Source organism: Zonotrichia albicollis, chromosome 18, assembly GCF_047830755.1.
Source record: "Zonotrichia albicollis isolate bZonAlb1 chromosome 18, bZonAlb1.hap1, whole genome shotgun sequence".
NCBI lineage: Eukaryota > Metazoa > Chordata > Aves > Passeriformes > Passerellidae > Zonotrichia > Zonotrichia albicollis.
Window position 1 is genome coordinate 2939786 of NC_133836.1, and position 20836 is coordinate 2960621.

General features: G+C 47.9%; 1 protein-coding gene across 1 annotated transcript in view; it reads left to right on the forward strand.

The window, feature by feature from the left end:
- The first annotated feature begins 2040 nt into the window (after positions 1-2040).
- Positions 2041-20836, forward strand: part of SETD1B (SET domain containing 1B, histone lysine methyltransferase) — a 47640-nt gene continuing 28844 nt past the window's right edge. The window contains exons 1-6 of the mRNA XM_074554710.1: positions 2041-2372; positions 2720-2874; positions 3308-3406; positions 3901-4171; positions 7284-7396; positions 9990-11168. Coding sequence (XP_074410811.1) covers positions 2300-2372; positions 2720-2874; positions 3308-3406; positions 3901-4171; positions 7284-7396; positions 9990-11168 — 1890 coding nt within the window. The 5' untranslated portion in view covers positions 2041-2299. The remainder of the gene's footprint in view (positions 2373-2719; positions 2875-3307; positions 3407-3900; positions 4172-7283; positions 7397-9989; positions 11169-20836) is intronic.

The window sequence follows — 20836 nt, forward strand, 5'->3', positions numbered from 1 at the left end:
CCAAGAGCTTTGTGCAGAGAAAGAAATCAAATCCCTCCCTGAAAACAGACGTTTCAGAGGCACTGTTAGATGTTTCTGAGGAGAAGGAGATCGCCACCGCTTTCAGACGACCATTGGGATCTTTCCACCCAGGACAATACCATTAGCTACAGGCCTGGGCTATTTGTTCCTCTGCAAGGGCAAAAGGGTTTACTTACCCGCACACCATAGTTGAATGCAGCTCTGAAGGTGAAGTTGTTACTCTTTTTTAAAATAATGGCTATAAGTATATATGTGATCTGTATCACCACTTCTCTCGTAAGTTTGCGAGCCAAAGCGGATCTTGTTAAGATAAGTTACGGATCTTTGTGTGGCAGTGGTCTAGCATCAAAAAAAGAGGAAAAAAAGGGGGAAAAAAGCTATAGAAAAAGTCCAGCTATGTTGACTGACCGTACACAGGCGAGGACTCCTGCTCGAGGCTTAAATCTACCTTCCTGTGGCAGATTTACTCTGTACATAAAAAGGACGTTCAGTGTTTTTCCACAGAGCACGCAGACACTAAAAATATTCTCCTCAATAGTTTTAGGCTGCACATGTCAGTGTGAAAACACCTAGTTAACATTTACTGGTGCTAAACAACTTTTAAGCATATCTTAGCCAGATAGTTCGCTTTATAAGTAAAATATTTCAGAAGGCATAAATTGGTTTAAACAGACAAAAACATAAGACATGCAAATGAAGGCTTAGCAATAAGGACCACTTCAGTAACATTAACATGAAAACTACACTTAGCAAGGACAGAATGGATTGGGTACTTACAATGTAAGAGGAAAGAAAGAGAAAGAGCTTAACATAGTAAAATTGCCTTATTTTTTGCCAGAATTCACTATTCCTATACCTATATTTAAAACATTACCTTTTAAGCACCAAAGGAGTTAATAAAAATGGCCAGGAATCAAGTGTTTAATACAAGAGAGAAGTCTCTTAAATTTATTGTTCAGTCATCAAAGCTGCTTAAAGCTTAAAAACCCCCAAAACAACGAAAAAAATATAAAAAGAATGTATTTACTCTTTTTTTGTTGGCATTCGAAATTGTTAACTGCTGACATAGGGTGTGCCATGACCTAGTTACACAAGACAAAGATGGATCCCGAATCATAAGGGTGAAAAAAAAAAATCCGCATTACTTTTTTTTTTTTTTGTTAAGGGTTTGAGATATATATATATATTTAAATCCTCCTTCTTCAGTGAGTCGTCTGGCACCGTGCTAGAGGCTCCCACCACCCCGCGTGGTGTGGATTCACATGGCGGATCCCCCTTTATGGAACAAAGGAAAAGCCCAGTTGGCCATTTCGCTCCACTGCAGAAAAATGGCTGCGGGTCCCGCGGCCTCTCCTTGGCTTCTGCCGCGCGGCGCTTTTACCCCGCCGTCTAATAACTCAAGCCCCATGGAAGCCGCGCTCCCATTGGCTGCGCCCACCGCGCTGCCGCCGCCCCAGCCAATGGCGCGGCCGCTCCCGGGGCCGCCGCGGCCCCGCGCCCCGGGACGGCCGCGCCATGCGCCCGCCGCGCTCCGCCCGGCCCCGCGCCCGCCGAGCGCCGGGGGCACCGCGCCGCCCGCCTTTAATACCGAAAACAAAATGGAACCTCCCCGCTGATTGGCTGACGAGCGCTCCGGACCTTTAATAAGCAAAGCTGCTCCCCCATCTTCTATCACCCCCTCCTCTGCGTGTGTTGCCACCCCCCTGCCAGCTTCCCCCCCCGCGCTCTCCGCCGCAGCAGCGCGGCGGGTCCGCGCTCTACCCGCCCCCGCGGTCGCCCCGGCTCGCCGAAGTCTTTCCCTAAAAAAAAAAAAAAGAGAAAAAAAGCGAAAAAAAACCACCCCAACTTGTCCCACCTATAGGTCCATCTTGTTTAGAAACAGTTTGCTCTAAGGTAAATGCAGCGGGCAGATTCCACTCGCCCCCCCGCATGCCGTTAACCCCGCGGCGGGGAGGGAAAAAAAACCCGCGCGTCCCGGCGGCGGCCCATGCGGCGGCGCTCGGCGGCGGCGGGGCGGCGGCGGGCGGCCGCGGGCCGGGGGCTGCGCGGCGCGGCCGCCGTGAATGTGCAGGCGGCGGAGCGCGGTTAGGCGTTCGCGGCGCTCGCAGCGGTGTATTGTGGGATCCCGGCCGCCGCCAGCAGCGAGCACACACACAATATGTGGTGGCTCGCGAAAACGGGAGGCAGGAGCCTGGCGGGCAGCCCGCGCCGGTAACCGGCCCCATGTGAGACGGGAGCTCGCCTTTCGCCGCCCGGAGACGATCGGCCGCCCAGCGCGATGTCTTTCCGAGAGACCAAGGCGGGGGAAAAAGCCAAGCACCCTGAAGATCATGGCAAAAAGCAGAGTTCAAGTGAGATTGGGTCTTTTTTTTTTCTTCGTCTTCTTCTTCTTCTTTTTTTTTCCTCCTCCTCTCCTCCTCCTCCTCCCTCTCTGCCTCTTGTCTGGTTGGGGTGGAGGGGGGGACCCGGTTGGCAATTCCCCCATTTTGGGGCTCGCTTCGCGGTGGATTTCCTCCCTGCCTGGGTGTGTAGATCGGGCGGCTCGTTAAAAAAAAAAAAAAAAAAGAAAAACCCGCACCGAAACGAAGATGTCTTTGTTGAATAATTTTTTTAACTTTATGGTTTTTAGTGTGGTTTTTCTTTCTTTTCCCCTTCCCCCTTTCTCTCTCTCCCCCCCCCCCACCCCCCCCGCGTTCAGGTTGGATCAACGGAATGGAGAACAGCACGCAAGCCAGCACTTCTGTCGAGAAAAGAAATCACCATTGGAGAAGTTACAAGTTGATTATTGACCCGGCTCTGAAAAAAGGACAGCACAAACTCTACCGTTACGATGGGCAACATTTCAGCATGCCTGTGAGTGGGGGGCTCCCGGGTTTCCCCCATTGTGTCGTGTCTCCCCTGCCAGCCTCTGTCTTACCGGCGTTTTGGGGGCTGGGGGTCTCTCCGGGTCGTGGTGATCCTCGGCATAGCGCTTGTGTGTGGGAGGGGGGTCCTGGGGGGGGACACGCACAGCCACCAAAGTTACAGCCACCTGACACTGTGTGTTCAACTGTCAGGAGCCCAAACCTGCGGCTTTTTTCCTGTGTTTCCAATCTGTGTGCATTTCCCAGCAGTATTGCAATTTGACACGTGTGTGTATGTGTGTGTGTGCGCTTTCCCCTTCCCTTGAGACAGCCCGTGCTTCCTCGGGGTTTATTTTTTCTTTTATTTTTGTCTTCAATTTCAAGTCTTGTTATTGCTGTTTCTATGTTTTCTCTCCTCCTCTTCCTCCTCCTCCTTCTCCCAGAACTCGGGGATCGCTCCTGTGGATTGTGTCAGGGATCCCAGAATAGGGCGAATATGGACCAAAACTAAGGAGTTGGAGCTGTCTGTCCCCAAATTCAAGGTACTGCCCTGACTTTTGGTGTTACCTCTGGAAACTTGTTTATCTGGGAGTGAAGCCTGAGTTCCAAATAGTTTAATGGACCGTTTAAATGACAGTTATATTTCTATTAACATTGTTATTTAGCAAACTGTTTAACAATAATCCTCTTCGATGAGGATAACAAGAAATCAATGCCTCTGTCTGGCGAGATCACTTGAAGGTTTTGGAGCTGGGGCTCCTGGGCCGGGGGGCAGTGGGGGGGGGCTCTCTGCTGACAGCACTGCTCAAAATGCATCTTTGTAGCCCAGAAAGGAGCCGGTTCCAATGAATGGCTGCAGCGGCACAGCCTCTGCTCGGCTTTGAGGTTCACCCAGAGCCTTGGAGGTTTTTTTTGCCCCCCAAAGTTTGCAGGATGCTTTAACCCCCTCCCTCCCGTGCCATCCTTAGGCTCCTCCCCCAAGCTCATTAACAATGCCGATTATTTTTATCGTTCCCCACCTTGTGCCCGTTTCCAGATTGATGAATTTTACGTGGGGCCAGTGCCTCCCAAGCAGGTCACCTTTGCCAAGCTGAACGACAACATCCGTGAAAACTTTTTGGCCGACATGTGTAAGAAATACGGCGAAGTGGAAGAGGTGGAGATTCTCTACAACCCCAAGAACAAGAAGCACCTGGGCATTGCCAAAGTCATCTTTGCCACTGTCAAGGGTGCCCGGGAGGCTGTGCAGCACCTTCACAACACTTCTGTCATGGGCAACATCATCCACGTGGAGCTGGATACAAAAGGTGAGGGGGGCACGTTTGGGCCTCGTGTTTGGGGTTTGCAGAGCCCCTGTCTGTCCCACTCCCAGCACCGAGGCTGTTGCAGAGGGCAGGGACCTGGTGATTAAAAATACGAAGGGAGCCGGCAGCGGGTCTGGTGTCTGGGGCCTGGGTGAGTCACGTGGAGCCAAATGTGTTGTCTGTTGCTAAGAGACAGCCCTGTAATTTGCAAAATGCTGCCATCCTGCCTGTCCCCTGCCCGTCCCTGCCCCTGCTCGCTGCCCTCTCGTGTCCCCCATCTCCCTGCCCCAGGCTCGTCCCTCTCAGCCACCTGCCAGGGCTGCTGGTCCCGGTGGCACCTGCGTTTTGCAAACTTGGCCTTTTTGGGCAAGTCCTGGTGGTTCCTGGGACCCAGATCTGTGGGTTCTGGTGGCAGCAGCGGGGCTGGGTGCTGTGCCCTGCGTGCCTGGCATTTCATTGATACTTTGAGCGGGCTGGGGGCTGGCACAGCAGAGTGCACACGCAGCACTGCCAGGGTGTGCGAGTGTACAAGTGTGAGACTGGCTCTTAAAGCGACAGCAGCTCCCTGTGCTGCAGGAGCCAGCTGCCAGCCCCACTCCCGAGCCCTCAGAGCCCCATAAAGTTCCTGAAAATGTGAAGGCATTGCATTGGGTCAGTTCTCTCTCCTCCAAGCATACTAGTGAAAGGGCTTTCTAAAATCTGCCTGAATTTTAGAAAATGTCTAAGACTGAGGAGGTGTGGATCAGTTGCTGATTGTATTTCTGCATTCTAAAGGTAGCATTTCTAGTTTAAAACTGGCTTGCTGCACTCTTTCTTGGGAAAAAGACATTGCTAACACCATTTTCTTAAAATGCTGGTATTTTTGTTCTATATTTAAAGGTTTCAACAGTTTAGTGCACAGCCAACACAGCAGTTGGTGTGCCACATGTGATAGAGTAGAACAGGATGTTTATTGACATTACTGACCACTGTTAGAAGAAAAATCACAGTAGCAGTTTAATATTTTCTGTTGGGAGCTAGGCTTGACCTTACATGTGTATACTTTGAAATTCTAGTATCAATAATTTTTACAGGCAGGCTCCTTCACTTGCTTTGGAATTTGAAGGTAAAAATCACATTTAAGGACAAATTATCTATTTGCAGATTTAATAACATAAGCTAAAGCTGTTTTGTAAGGGATGGATGTCTTAATGCCAATCATTTTAAACAAGCTGATTGTACTGCCTTCCTCCTTGTTCTCCTCCGTTCATAAACTATGCAGCAAGCCTTGAGCAGGCAGCTGTTCCAGAAAGTTTGTAGCACATCAGGGAAATGAGGGGGGGTTTCTGCTTCTGTTTCCTGGGAGAAAATGCTGAAGTCAGTTTCAAATTGCATTGCTGTTTTGTTTGCCAGCTTTATGCTCCTAATGTATTTTTTTCACACAGTTGCTTCTCTTTCGTTCTAAAGGAGTAGGACTGTCAATGTGCTATAATCTGTCAGAATCGAGTAAAAATGGTGTTCCTAAAAATAGCATCAGCAGGTTAGGACATACTTAAAATATATATGTATCATTTTCACCGTTTCCTTCTAGTGTTCTGCTTTGCAAGACGGTGAAAGGTTGGTTAAAAACTTTGTTTTCACAGTGTAGCAAAATAAATATTAGGAGGGAAAGTATCAATTTTATCTGTCTGGTGTGAGCACAGGCCTGGGAATCTGAAACTAATAAATCCAGGCTCCTCATCTGAGACAGGGTTGTTTAAAGAAACTTCTCTGCTCCGTTTATCCATCTACAGACTGGACACAACTAGTAATTACCTGTCTTAGAGCAGTAGCTAGGAATCATTTCACATTCATAAACCTCTTTGAAATTGTAACTTTTCCTGCCTTATGTTTGGGATCCAGGAAGAACTATGTTACAATGACTTGATATTTTTTTAAGGACAAGTGAAAATAAGCCTAACACTTCCATATCTGTGGCATTGTAGTGTCATGTCTGGGTGGTGTGTGTTAATATTTCAAGCTTATCTTCAGACTCTTGCAGTGAGAGATCTGTTTTGTCATGACTTTGGTTGAACTTAAACAGTTTACATAGTTGAGGCTCAGGACTTTGTGAAATGAGATTTGATGCCCAAATAACTTTATCTGTGGCTTTTGTGCAAGGTAAATAAGTCTTTTTCAGGACAGAATTGTGCTAGGAGTTGCTTTGTTTTTGAATTGAACAAGGTGATTCACAGGGAGTTTGGGGTTTGATCCTGCAGGACTTTCTCATGAAAGTAGTCCTGGTTTTGGGAGGTATTTCCTGAATTAATTTTCTGGGCTCAGGTGCCCAGTCAGTCTGTCCATTTTTCTGTGTATTCTTTATCTCTCAGAGCAAAATTCAGGCAGTTTCAGGATCTGGCTCTGTTGCCTTTGAAGCTGATGACAGATTTCTTACAGACTGCAAAATAAGTAGGATTAAGTTTTTGTAGTAATGAAAAATTCAATATTAAGAAACTGGGTCTTTGTAGACTTTAGGAATGAAAAGGCTGAGGCTCAGTAATGCTATATGGGACAGTTTGCTCCTCTGGCTTTATTCTTCGAAGGATGCCACTGAGTTCTCCTTAAACTGGAGGGAAAAAAGGATTAATGGGTGTCTGTTTGGAAAGAAAACATTAACACATTAAAACATTAACAGTTTTGTCCTCAGCATTGCCATGCATTGTGTTTGCATTTGTAGCAGGCAGTTCTCATGAGCAAGGTGTGTAGGGAGGGCTTTCTGAAGTGGCTCTGGGTGTTGGCAGAGGCTTCTCCCTTGGGTGAGAGTTTCACTTCTCAAATCTGCAAGCTTTGCTTGGCACTTTGGAGAGGAGGGAAACGGCTGCGCTCCAGAGAGCATGGTGAAGAGCAGAGCTGCCAAGGAGGCTGAGAAGAGGAAAAAGGATTTAGAAACCTCCTTGTCTTGGCTGGAGAAGGGAGTGTCTGACTTCACTTGCCCAGCAGATTATTTTAAAATGATCCCTGCGAGCTCTGAGGTGATAACTGCTCCTCTCTTGCATGGATGGAGTGGGGGCAGGGTCATGTGAATGTCAGGAATGTGTATTTTTACATGAATTGTGATCTTTCTGTTTAATCAACTCTTGCATTGTGCTCTGTGCAGGTGAAACCCGCATGAGGTTCTATGAACTGCTGGTTAATGGTCTTTACACTCCTCAGACCCTCCCTGTAGGCACTGAACAGGACGTGTCCCCAACTGGGAACGAAGCTCTCCAGGTAGGTGTGCTTGGCTTTTCTTAAAGAAAAACTTCCTAGAAAATCTCAAACATTAACATTAGCATTTTAACATGTTTAATTTATCTGTATTTGTCTTGCTGTAGTTCCAATGGATGTTACTAATTCTCATTTAAATAGAACTTGCTCATAATTGCCATAGCGAATGTACCTCTGGATGTGGAGCACGTGGCTGGTGTGTGCCTGCTTTGCACAGAAAATGCTTTTTGTCTTCGTGCCCTATTAACATGAGAAATTCCTGCAGTTAGGACTGGATCAGATCTGTCCCTGAGATGAGCTTTTCCCTTGAAGTCAGGGGAATGATTTACAGTGGTACATTTGGCCTGGCGTCTGCGGCGTGCAATCCTCAGCACGCACGGGCTTCAGCCTTGCTTAAAGGCTGAGGGCTGCAAGGTGGCTGAGCTTCAACAGTGGCATCACTTTTCCAGAATCTTAATTAGTTGCTGGAATCAGCTTTTAATAAAAGCAGTGGACAGAATTCCTGCGGGCTTCCAGGGGTCCCTTGATATTTAGGGTACAATTCTCTGTGGCTTTGCGTGATTACCTGCTTCCCTGTAACCACACTGGGATGAGAGGGCCAGGGGGAAGGGAAGCCTGTTTGTGTGAAGTTACCAGCCTCTTTGGCTTGTCTGAATGTACTTTGGCTCCTCATTGTGACTTGGGAACTGATTTTAAGACATGAAATTTGAAAGAGATTAGGAAAAGATTTTTTTTTTCTTTCTCTCTACTCATACAACTTCTTAAAATGCCATGATTTCATTAATTGTGTGATCAAGTGTTCTCAGGACAGGTGACAGCTGTACATTGAACATGAAATCCCATTGATCTGAAAAAAAAAGTCTCCTCCCACCAAAGCACCCCAACAGCAGCAAGGCAAAACCCCGGTGTTCTTTTAACAAAATCATGAAAGAGGTTGGTTCTTCCTTGCCTCCCAGCAAGGTGCTTTTAAAGGCAGGAGGGAGACAGGTAATGATTTTGCTGGGAGCCCTGCTATGAGTAGACCCCGACTGCTCATTTCTGCTACTTCCACATCTCAAATAAAAATTGGCAGATTTGTTCTTACTCTTTTTTTTAGAGTTAACAGCAAAACACTTAATTGATGGTATCACCCAAAGCAGTCCCTGCTGTAATTATCCTTAAGATTCTTTCCCTAGATATTGTGTTCATGTGTTATATTATTGTCCTGAATTGATTTTTTTCCCAGTTACCACCAGAATTATTGCTTTGTGAATAACTTTTAACTGTTTGCACCATGGTTTTGACACTGGGATGTGCCAACAAACTTGTTTGCTGTTGTAGTTCAGTAAATTACTCCTGACATGTGCTCCTCCTCTCATACAGAGCAGCAAAGATCTGACAGTTCTGCAATCCCTGCCTCCAGGCCATACACAAACCCCACTGAAAAACACTCCACAGCCCATCTACACTAAAGGTGCAGCAGTGTGGATGTTGTTAAGAACCAGCCACGTGCTTCCTGCTCCTTTCTGTGGCTTTTAGGACAATTGAGGAAGAAATTTTTTCTTGATGTCTCTCTGGTCATGGTGTCCAGGGGGTCAAACTGAGAGCAAATCCACACTGCTGAGTGGGTGAGATGTGTGAACACAGCAGGCAGGTGAGAGTTCAGCTCGAGTTTGATGGTGCTGGCATCTTCCAAGCAGGTCAATTTACACATCTCTGCCTACCTGTGCTTCAGAGGTCTCACCGGTTGACTGTCCTGGTGTACTTTTAGGCAGCTGGAGCTCAGTCCATCCTCTCTTGCTACCAGGAAGATTCTTACTGAGCTCCTGCTTTGCATTATGGAAAATTGATTCTGGAGCTGAAGATAAGTGTGGCACTGTTATGACTCAGCAGAGTCTGAGCTGGAGCAGGGCTGCTCCTAGAAACCCCCTGAACGTGCCTGTGAAGTGAGTTACAGAGCAAGGACTTGGCTGCTCTGTAGGTTTGTAGGGTTTCAGTTTCAAACACCATAATCAGTAGCACTCTGAGCATTTGACTTTGTGAGAAGCTTTAAAATGGTTCTTTTCTGGCAGTTGAGAACTTTTTGTATGTTATAGATGAGTGGTAGGGAGGATGGTGGGCCAGCTCTGCTGCACAGCTTTGGCTGCAGGCTGGCAGTTCACTCATTTGCATGTTTTGATTTGTTCACCAAAAAACCCAAAAATTGACAATTTCACGTCTCAGACTTTCCTTATTTTCATCCCTGTTTGCAGGGGTGATGCTTACACAAGCATTACATAGTTGCTAGAAGCTGGAACTCTTCCAGCTGAAAGTGGCGTGGAAGTCTCCTGTTCACCTGATGCTCTTGGGGATAGCTTACAAGGAAAACTTGTATCTGCTTTCTTCTTCCTCCCCTTGCAGACAAGTTACTCTTTCCTGACTTTTTCTTTTAAATCAAAGAGGACTGTTAGCAATGCATAATGGTTTGTGTTTTCAGGGATGCTGTAACCTATTTATTTTCTTGCCCTGGAAATCAGCATGAACTCTTGGGTGCTCAACTCCTCTGAAAAGCAAACAGATTGGACAGATATGGTTATAGAAGTGTGTGTTGAGGTGCTTTTCTGTGGTGTTGTTGCAGCTGACGGACTCCCTGAAGCGCCTGAAGGACAGCTCCCTCTCCTCCGCGGGATCCTCCGTCACCCCCAACAGCAGCACGCCCTTTTCCCATGACACCGCCTATTCCAGCTGCCGGCAGGACACCCCAAACTCCTACAGCCAATTCACCCCCCAGTCCCAAGGAACGCCCCACACCCCGCGCCTGGGGACGCCCTTCTCCCAGGACTCCACCTACTCCAGCCGACAGACCACCCCTGTGTACCACTTTGGGCAGGACAGTGCCTACAAACCCCGGAGGCACGAGACCAAGTTCACGGACGCGTACAACCGGCGCCCCGGGCACCACTACATGCACAACTCGGCAGGGGTGTTCCGAGGCACGGAGCATCAGTTCAGTACCTTCAAATCCCATCAGCAGGAGCCTGTTCAGTTCTCTCACACTCCTCCCCTGAGCCACTCTAGTTCTTCGAGCTATAAATCTGCCTTCTCCCCGTATCAAGCACCAGCTGTTTTTCCCCAGTCCGAGGAGCAGCAGCCGTTTCCCCAGACTTCCAGGGAGACAGAGTACAGGAGACCTGCACCGCCTCCCACAGAGATGGTGGTGGAAAGCAGCGCTGCCCCCAGCATCGATTTTGTCCCAGTGAAGGAGAAACCGGAGGAGCCTCCGCCCTTGCCCGACTCGAACTCTGTTCCTGAACCAAGCACAGCGTCCTTCTCTCAGACTCCAGAGAGGAGTGAGACTCCTGGCACCCCCACCATGGAGACTGAGATGCAGCATAACAGTTTAGACTCAAGGATTGAGATGCTCTTAAAAGAGCAGAGAACAAAATTACCCTTTCTTAACGAGCATGACTCAGATAATGAGATCAGAATGGAAGGTAGCCCTATTTCCTCCTCTTCTTCCCAGCTCTCCCCCATCCCAACGTACGGTTCGAACTCCCAGCCCGGTTTCAGGGGTCAGACGCCTTCCTCGCGCCCGTCCAGCACAGGCCTGGAGGACATCAGCCCCACACCCTTACCTGACTCTGATGATGATGAGCCCATCCCTGGGACAGCTTCTCTGAGTCAGAATTCCCGGGGGACATCGGAGGCCAGCATGACTCCCATTGATCAGCTGAGCAGGACCTCCAAAACCGAGACCTTGGAGGCTAAAGAAATGGTGCCTGGTGACCAGACTCCAACGTCAGAAAAAATGGATGAGGTAAGTGAGCTGGAACTGAGTTGTGAGGCTTTGCATGTGTCCCCAGAGCTGGACAGGGTGGGGAATTGCACTTGTCTTCGTGTCGTCAGAGCGTGGGGTTTCTGGTGGCTTTTCCTTTTACTCGAGCCAGCTGGAAATGAGTTAGATGTGACACAAAGTAATGGTCTTAATCAATTTGCAGTCTCCAGCTTTCCTTATTTATAATAGCAGCCTGCTGCAATTTATAGCTTCAGGAGAGCTCAAGGACTGCACAAGCCACCAAAGTTTGGCCAGTGCTCAGGCTGTGTGAACATCCTGAGTGTTGACAGACACTTTGAGCCACTAGAGGAGTTAATGGAGCACTTTCTGCCATTGCTGTGGTCCCTGAGCAGGGGTGTGTATGCAGGCACACACTTGCTTAGCAGGGCTTTCATGTTGCACTGAAGTATTGAGTGTATAGGGTGTTTGAAAGCTCTCCAGCTATTCCTGCCATCTGCTTCCAACGGGAGACAGTTGCTGGGTTTTAATACTCACTTTGCTCAGGAGAGAGGGAGTATATGAAAGGGGGAGGCAGTTGACTTGTGGGAGATGCGCTCCACTGAGTTTTCCAATAATAGAACGGAGCTTGTTGCCTCTGCTGGGGCATTTGTGGCAGAAGGGGGAGACAGAGCTGAACTGGTGCCAGCAGACAGGAATTATGTTGCATGGTGTGTCTGTTTGGGAGGTCTGTTGCAACAAATGTGAGTATCACTGCAGTGGATGTGTTGGTCCTATTGTGCTGTGTCAAGGAACAGTCAAAATACAGATCTTTGCAAATGCCAGACCTTTCTCCTCAATGTTTATAATGGTCCTGCAGGCAGATGAAAGTGCTGTCCCTGGTGTGCAAGAATGCTGCGGTCAAGAGGGCTGGTCTTGTGTAAATGTCCTGAGTACGGTAGATAAATTTAATTTACCCATGAAAGTTTATTGGGGTTAAGCTGGCAGAATGGGTTTCCCTCCAGTGGATTGCAGTTGTGAGGTTTTCACCAGAGAAGCGGCTGCATTCGGGAGAGGAGGAGCTGCTCCCGCAGCCGTGGGCTTTGCAGGATGCTTCCCTGGAGGGAAAGCTCTGCAGCAGCAACACAGTGTCGGTCTGGGTGCTAAATACTGAAAACAGTGTGACTGTGCGCTGGATATTTTGTTTTTTCTGCATGCCTTTCCAAACCTGCTTGTCCTTGCAGTTGCCAGTTTAGCCTTTGAAACAGTTCAGCTGCTTGAGCTCTCATTCATCATCCAGGCTGGCCCAGGCTCCCCTCCTGGGAGGCGAGTCCCTGGCTGGTGGGGCTGATGATGTGTTAATTAGGAATGGAGTTTTGATTCCTTAAGCTCCGGTCTGGCAGGCCTAAGAGGGGCCACTGTTAGTTTGACTGCAAACCAGTGAGGAAGACATCCCTCATCTCCTTGCCTTTCTGGGTTTGTATCTGCTGTCCCTGCACTCGTGCCAGGGGGTTGCAGCCAATTCTGAGTGTGTTTAGGAAGATGGGTAGGGGCCAGCATGGTGTGTGGGGTCAGGCACTTCTGTAGCTGACCCTGGGTTTGGGGGACTGGCTGGGATGGGATACTGTAGGTTGTGATATGGGGCAGCAGCGTGCTGATGTTGAAGCCCTGGTTAAATCTTTATTTCCCCTTAGTGAGATGCTGGTGTCAGAAGTTCACGTTGATGGGTCTGTGATACAAAATTATGTAAGTGCCTCAATCCTCTGCAGAAGTCAGAAGGGTGGTAGCAGGGTCTCCATGCAGGTCATTGCTGCTTTATTTGTCTCCTTCCCCCCAAAAAGTTGATGTTTGTTGTTGGAGCTGTTTATTCAGACTTCCTCTTGGTTACAAATCACACTGAGCTATTATGACATGTTTGAAAAGTTGCCTGAGCCTTTCATTGCTCCTTGTGATGCAGAAAAAACGATCTCCATGTGTTTTTGCTTCCTTTCCCCACCCTTCTCCCCACACAGTTTTTTGCTTTAGAAAAAGGCTCTTCTGGCTTCGCTCTCTTTTGCTGAAGGAGCAGAGCTGAACAGTGACTTAACATAGGCTGAAATTTGAGCTGCAGCTTTCCAACTGAGTTAGAGAGGGGCATTGAGTCTGTGTAAGGGCTGGAAAGCTGAACCTCCAGCTTCAGCCTATTGTGATACCACTGTTCTACCCCAGTCCTTCACAGAGTCCTCCAGTGAAACAGAGGAAAGGCAGACACAAATATTTCTTGTGGCTGTGTGGCTTGGGGAGCAGAGCAGGCGTGATATCTTGGTGCAGGGAAGGCTCATTAACTGTCATAAGGAAGCAATAAAAGGCAGAGAGTTTGAACTTATTTACTTAATATTTGCCCCTTCAAGGGTCAGAGCAGCCCCAGGCCAGTTCTCTTTGGGTGGGTGCTCTGGTTGGGAGAATCACAGGATTCATGAGGATGCCAGCAAAGTCACAAGGAAGTTTTTGCTGAGGTGATCAGTGCTTTTGAAGGACCTCCTCCTGTTTCCCATCAAAACAAGCACGATTTTTGTCAATGATTGCTGATACAATAACATCTGCTCTGTAGGTGAAGTGCTGTCAAATCATCAGGCAGATCAGCCCCCCCAGACTCACCATAAGTAAAGGAGGTACAGCCAAGGCCAGCAAATGCTCTGATTTATCATGCAAGACCCTGGAGTTTGATTTCAAGATCCTGTGTGATACTCCTAAGCCAGAGTTTGGCAGGGATTTTGGGTGTGGGAGAGGAAGGGCTCTGCATCTGTCTGCAACACCTAACCCAGCTAATCTCAGAGCAGTGATTAAAGTCTGCAGAGAAAGTCCAGCTAAGCTTAGCCAAGGGGCCAGGCTGAGAGGTGGAACAGTGGGATTTGGGCAGTATGAGGTAAGGGAAGGAGAAGGATCCTTTCCAAAAAGAACAACCTGCCAGGCAGGAAGGCAGGGCAGAGTGGGCTTTTTCAAAAAACTAGAAGATGGCAAAGAAAAAAAAGCTGAGCTGCATTGTTATATGAGGGAAATTTTTGAAGGAGCAATGTACAAACTTTCCTTCCTATGTGCTTGAGAAGATAAAAAGGAAAGAATTGTAATAATTTCTTTTCACAGGGTTTTTGCTGTTTCGGAAGTGCAAAGGTTAAGTACGTACAGTTTGACGTTTTGACATCCCATCTGAGCCAGGTCTTGTTTTGGCTTGGCTTGTGGCAGGAAGAGGCCCTGCCTTTGTGCTGGGGAGGGTGACAGGATTGCAGCCAGTCACTTTGTTGTGTATTGATGATGCCTTTCATGTTTCAGCTTATGAATGTATCAGTTTGTGTGTACAGCCAGTGTGTAATAGGTATTTTTCCAGATTTATAAGTACAAAAGCACTTTTTAATTGAGGGATCAGCAGAATCCTGTCCTCCTTGTAGTTTGGCTAAGCGCTCAGTTACTGAGGTGGGAGGGACGCCTTAAAAATGCCAAAGATCATCATAAAAATAAAGATCCTGAAGCGTGAATGAGGTGAGAGCAGTTCTCCTGCTGTTTGCTGGGAATTTTAGCAAATGAGTTGAGGTGTGGACTGGAAGTTACACAGTGCTCAACAGCCCTAGAGACCCTGAGTGCCACTGCTGTCAGCAGCTGTTGGGAGTGCTTTGAGTGCTGTGCTGGATGTTCCTCTTGCAGGACAGCAGCAGCATCCCTGGGACAAGCTGTGTGCATGCAGGGGGTGCTCTCACAGCTGCCCAGGGAGGATTTCCCAGCTGTGCTCACACACAGACAAGGTGGGTCAGGCTCAGCCCTACAAGAGGCTCTGCTGAAGTCCCTGAGGTTACATCTGGGCTGAATTTGTCCTTTGTATTGAAGCGTCTTTGGGTTCTTGTGTGGTCACAACCAGAACTGGAAGAAATTTTTGTTGAAGTGTCATATTGTCCCTGTGGAGCCTTTGCAGGATGTGATGACATTCCCCTCAGGACGCTGCCTCGTGTCTTGTGTGGCTCCATGCTGCTGCATCCCCATCCACACTGGGCATTGTTTCAGTGCTGCTAAATGATTGCCCATTCCTGCAGAGCCAAATTCAGCCTTTAGTTGTTCACACTGTGGTGAGACAAAGCAGAGCCCAGGTGTTGGCCAGGCAGGGAGAGGAGCTGCTGAGGGTTTTGGTGCTAGCAGCACCTGCACTGGTTGCCCCAGGGGCAGCTGATGCCCCTTGGAGCTGAGCTGGGCAGGAGCAAGTCCATCTGTGCCTGCAGGAGGATGTTCTTTCCTGTTCCCTGCTCCCACCCATGGATTGTGATGGCTGGAGGCAGCCCCTGGGATGAATTACATGGAGCCTCCTAAAGGGGAACCCAATCTCGCTCTGCTGAGGGATGCTTCTGGGCTGAAGAGCTCAGAAGTGATTTATTCAAGGTAAATGCACATTAAGGTTGAGAAGGTAGATCCTTAAGAGCCAGGAAATTTGATACCTTCGTTTCCACAGTAACTGTGCAAGAGCCCTTGTGCCCATTGGTGGCTGTTAGTATATATAATATATATGGGTACACCTGGGATCCAGTTTACAGCTGGAGTGGGATTTATCATTTCTGGAGGGAGATGGGGAGAGTGGATGGGGGAAATGGTTGCTCTGAATGTAGCCTTTTAATTGAAGAAGGGAGAAAAACCTGAGAGCTGTGATTTATACCCAGTCTCATAAACACTTTTTCAAATTTTCCTGCCTCCTGAGCTCTTGCAAATGCGATCATGCCTGACAGAACCGGTTCCTAATGGAAACTCAAAAAATAGGTATCATGTTATGACCATGAATTTCCAGAAGTGCAGCCAGCCAATGCCCAGGCAGCAGAGATTTGGATGACTGCTGTGGTTTTACATGTGAATTACACCAGCCATGCTAAACCTGTGAAATTAAAATGAGAGTGAAGTGCTTAAGCTGTGGGTTCAGTTCTGCCCTCCCTGACCCACACACAGCAGCAGCGAGAAGCCACAGAGACTTCAGGGGATCTTGTGGAGTCTGAGCTTGTTCAGAAGAGAAAGGCAGCGCACAAATCCCTCAAAAGGTGATTTAAATGTGACACTGCAGTGGCCCACTGACCCCTTTGGGAGCTCAGTGATCTGTTCAGCCACTGAGTGCTGAGGATGGAGCAGGCTGGGGCAGGACTGCAGCTCTGCATCCTCCTGGAGATGCTGAGGGCCAGTTCCTAAATAACCTGACCAGGGCAAGGATGTCCAGCAGTGGAAGTGCAGGTTGTTATTTTACCTCTTTTTCAGAATTGATGCTGGAAGACCACAGGCAGGAATTGCTTTCTTGTACCCTGATTCATTTACCACATGACAACCTGCTGCTCCTGCAAAAATTTATATAAAGCAGAGGAGTCTGTTCATTTTTGCTAAGTTGTATTTCACTTTTGACTTTTTGTATTTGGCTCCGATGTGATTCTTGGAGTGCTTGCAGAGTGGTTAGCAGAGCAGAGAGCTTGACCAGACAAATGTTCAATAGAGGAAGGAGCAAGAGATAAGCCCAGTGTCAGTTTTTACCATCACTTTTTCAGAGCAGTGTTGCAGAGGATCCACCTGGCATTCCTGATGATACACCCCTCATGCATGTATGCTTGTGGGGGGAAGGAAACCTGAATGGAAAAATATTTGACTGTTTGTGGTTTGGTTTATTTGGATACCAAACAGCTCCAGTAGAGTGAGAGAACGTGTCTATGGTTGATAACAGAGCTGGAAATGGTGAAATGCTGTGGAGTGTAACTGAAAAATAGAAAGCAGGCTGTGGTTGGGAGGCTGAGTGGTTCTTTTGCTCTCACACCGGGCCAAGGCTTTGAGGCTTTTTCATTTTGCATACCTGATAGAATTGACATTGCCATTCCTTTTTATAAATCACTGTTGCTGACAATACTCTCATCACTAGCTCAGTTTGTTCTGTTTCTCCACCAGTGACTTTCTGTAAATTTTCAGTTCCTGGCAGACTGGCTCTGTATGCTTGATCTGCTTGTAAATAGGTAGAGCATTGTTGCTTATTTTGTGTTTGTGTAATCTGTAGATGCCTCTGCACTGCAAAGTTAGCTCCAAATTAGTGTTTAACCATAGCACATAACTTATAGTGGAATAATATTTTCAAATCTGGGCTCTGCAGACCATCCACAGCTAGAGAGCCGCTGACCATCTTCCTTTTGCTGCTTGCAGAGCTCTTCCTATTCTTTACAGCACTCAGGATTTAGCAGTGACGAAATTGAATGTTCAGATGTCATAAATGCAGGCTGTGAAGCCTCACACTGAAGTGACACATTTTCCTCACAGTTTCTCCAACCCATTATCATTCCAGTTGCGTTTCGCATCTGATGCCTGTGAAAAGTGACCAAGGGAATGCAGACAAGTTACTGGATGGCGGCGTGTGTTGCAACATGCAGTGACACTGAGAAAACGTGCCAGTGTGTTAGGTAATCAGTAGAAATATTGAGAAAATAATTGCTGTTAACATATTGTGCTGGCAGCCGCCAGAACAGCACTAATTTCTGGGTCTGGTTGTGAAGATGCCGGAGCAGCCGCTGTGTTCTATATGTGTCTGTGTCTGACACAGAGCACTGAGCAGACACTGAGCTCTTATTCAAATTTCTGCTGGCTGGTGCCTTTCCTGGAGTCCTCTAAATAGATACAGTTCATCAGTAGAATGTTTTTTCCATACTGCATCAATTTTGAGGCCCATGACTTTGCCACCCCCCCTTCTGTTAATTTTAATTTTCAGTTTGGGGTACTTGTTTGTACCTAGTGAAGACGGGGCAGAACTCAAAATGAAACTTGTGAGATCGTTAACTCTGTGCATCACATACCTGCCCACGAGGGCTCCTTTGACCCAGACGTGTTATTGCTGTCTCAGGATTTATTATGAAAGTGCAGTGCTTGCTTGTGGAAATGCCCATTCATCATGACAAAAAGACTGCTCACATTTTATGCTCCTAAAAACAAAATATTTAAAAAAACAAAGAAGAAAGAAAATGGTAAGGGGAAAAAAAAAAGTTAAAAATGTTTTTTTATTTGCACAGTGCTAAAATAAGGTCAGCATCTGCTTTCACACATTTCCAACAGTGCAGACAGGCCTCATGGAGTGGAAATAGCAAGGCAGCAGATTGAGGTTTCTCATTTCTCTCTGGGCTGGAAGAGGTGGAAGAGGTTTGGTGCTCTGGCTGCTGCACGGGTGTTTCTCCAGGAGCAGTTGGAGTGGAGGAAGTTGTTGGTGGCTTGGGCTCTGGCGGTGGCTGAGCACGGAGGCAGCGCCGGAACCGAAACCGCCCGGGCTCTGCTTGGCACCGAGCCTGCAGAGGGGACGCCTGGAGCCCACCTTGCAGCTTTCCCTCAACTTTGGCTCCTTTTGGTGGGTTTGGAGTTGCTGGCTGCTCCAAAGGGCTGTGTTTGGACTGTGTGTTTCTGTGGAGTTGATAACAGCGTGCTAAGTGCAATTACCACACACCTTTGACCAGCTCGCCTGCATTTTGCCCCATCTCTGTCAGTGTCAGGCAGCAAGTCAGGGACATAGTTAGGAAAAAGGCTCTGAGAAATGGAGGGGAGGAAGAGGAGGAGAAACAAAGATGGTCTTGCCAAGGTCGAGTCCTCCCTGTCTCACCCCCTTGCCTGCACCTTCAAGCATTCAAGGTGGGATGTCCTCAGGCTCACTGCTGCCCAGATTCCCTGTGCCACTGAGTGCAATGGCACAGAGCCTGAGGAAGAAGAGGGCTGAGCATGGTGCAGGGTGGGTGACATCAAGGATGGATGAGGTTTTGTTTTTCCTGGCTCTTTTTGCTGTCCTGATCAAGGATTCTGATGTCTGCTGCTTTTGTGGGTGATGTGGGGTGGGAGTTACTCTCTGACATCCAGATTTTTTCCACAAGAACTGTGCTTGGCAGTGAGCAGACATAGTTTTAATGTTATGTCCAGGCAGCCTGTCCTCCCCCTGTGGTGCAGGATCAACATGTGTTGCACACACCAGGGAGACATTCCCTGTGGAGCCTGGGGAGGGATTGCTGAAGCAGGCAGCTTTTTTCCAGATTTCCCTTTTCCCAAAGGAGCTTGTTATTTCTGGTGCCTTGTGTATCCCAGGCAGAACAAAATACACTTATTTGAGGTGGTAGCAGTGTTGTTTGGCGGAAGCAGGAGCTGGTGTGATGTTGGCACGTGGCTCTGGGACTGTTTCCAGTCCTTGTTGCTAAGCAGTTGCCAAATGTGGCATTTTGGTCGGCAGATGTGGCTGAGAGTTTCCAGTGCAGATAATTGAAATATTGTCTTTGAAGGATGCAGATAAATGTGAGCAACTGTTATCATGGTGCTACAAGCATTTTGCTATTGTCAGGAAGAAGGAATACTTGGAAAATATGAAAATCCTTCATACTGCATGAAATTATTCAAATTGCAGTAATACATTAAGGGCAATCTACCAGTGGAATGTATGCCATGGAGACGTGTGTGAAGGGATTAATTTTGACGAGGGAATCTCAACAAATTTATTTGCTTGTTAATATAGTGTCAGGCGGGATGTATCTCCCAAATTACCTCAGAAAATGATAACAGCAGATGGGTTTGCAAAGCTGAGGTGTGTTGCAGGTCAGTGGTGAGGGTTTGGTGGCAAGGGGCAGCCCTGATGGAGGATGGAGTCCTGATGCTGGGGTTGATTTTGAATTCCCTGGGAGCTGGCACTGTGCTGGGGCACCCAGCCTGGCTGCCAGGCACCAGCAGTGAGCTGTGAGCCCTGCTGGGTTGGATGTTCAGGCTTCAGCTTGAGCAAGTCTTGTTGCATGACTTTGTCTTGGGTTGTTGCTGGGGCACACGTGCTGCAGTCAGAGAAGGGTCAGTTTTTGCGGTATTTTTACTATTTTAACTGAGCTCTGGTACCAAGAGCATTGCATGGGGCAGTTGTGTTAGTGAGGCACGGCTTCAGGATCTGTTCAGTGAGATGTATTGGTGGTGGTTGGTGATATAATGAGCACTGTGCAGCTCTGGTGCTTCAAAAGGTGTTGAGGCCAAACGGTGCTAAGTAATAAGGGATGAGCTGCAAACCACCACAGCAGCTGTTCCTGCAGAACTGCTTAAAAAATAAAAAGATGCCCATGCCTTGCAGCTGGCCACTGGCTCAGTGAGCAGGGCATGGAATGCATGAACACAGAGCTGTGCTTGCCTGCTTTTGTGCCTTTCTCACAACTGTTTCACAAAACTCTTTAAGTCAGTAACCTGGCTTTTTAGAGCTTCGTGTATAACTTCAAACTAATGAACCAGTCTGATAGGAATGCTGCTTTAAAAATACCAATAAAGAGCTTTGTGATGGAGAGGGGTTTAGCTGTGTCTGCTGAGGAATGGGCTGTGCTGATGCTGTGCTGCTGTGAGTTCTGCAGGGCTTCACTCACCTCGAGCACTTTAGCAAAGCTCTTTAAAGCAGGGAGTAAAGAAGGGAGTAAAGAAAGTGTCACCAACATGGGGAGGCCTAGGAGAGCCTGAGTGATGGGTCTGGGGAGCAGAACATGGATCACCTGGTGCTGGCTCTGCCATGGACACTCTGCCCTTCACTTGAGCAGTCACCTGTGGAAGAGCTTGATTCCAGCTCTGCTGCAGGAGAGACCTCAGACCGACTCATGAGTGAGCCAGGAGAAGGCACATCTTTACCTTTCCATGGCTGGCTGTGTTGTTGGGGGTTATTTCCTTTGGGTGGGCAGTGGGTGCCTTGCAGCAGCCTCTCA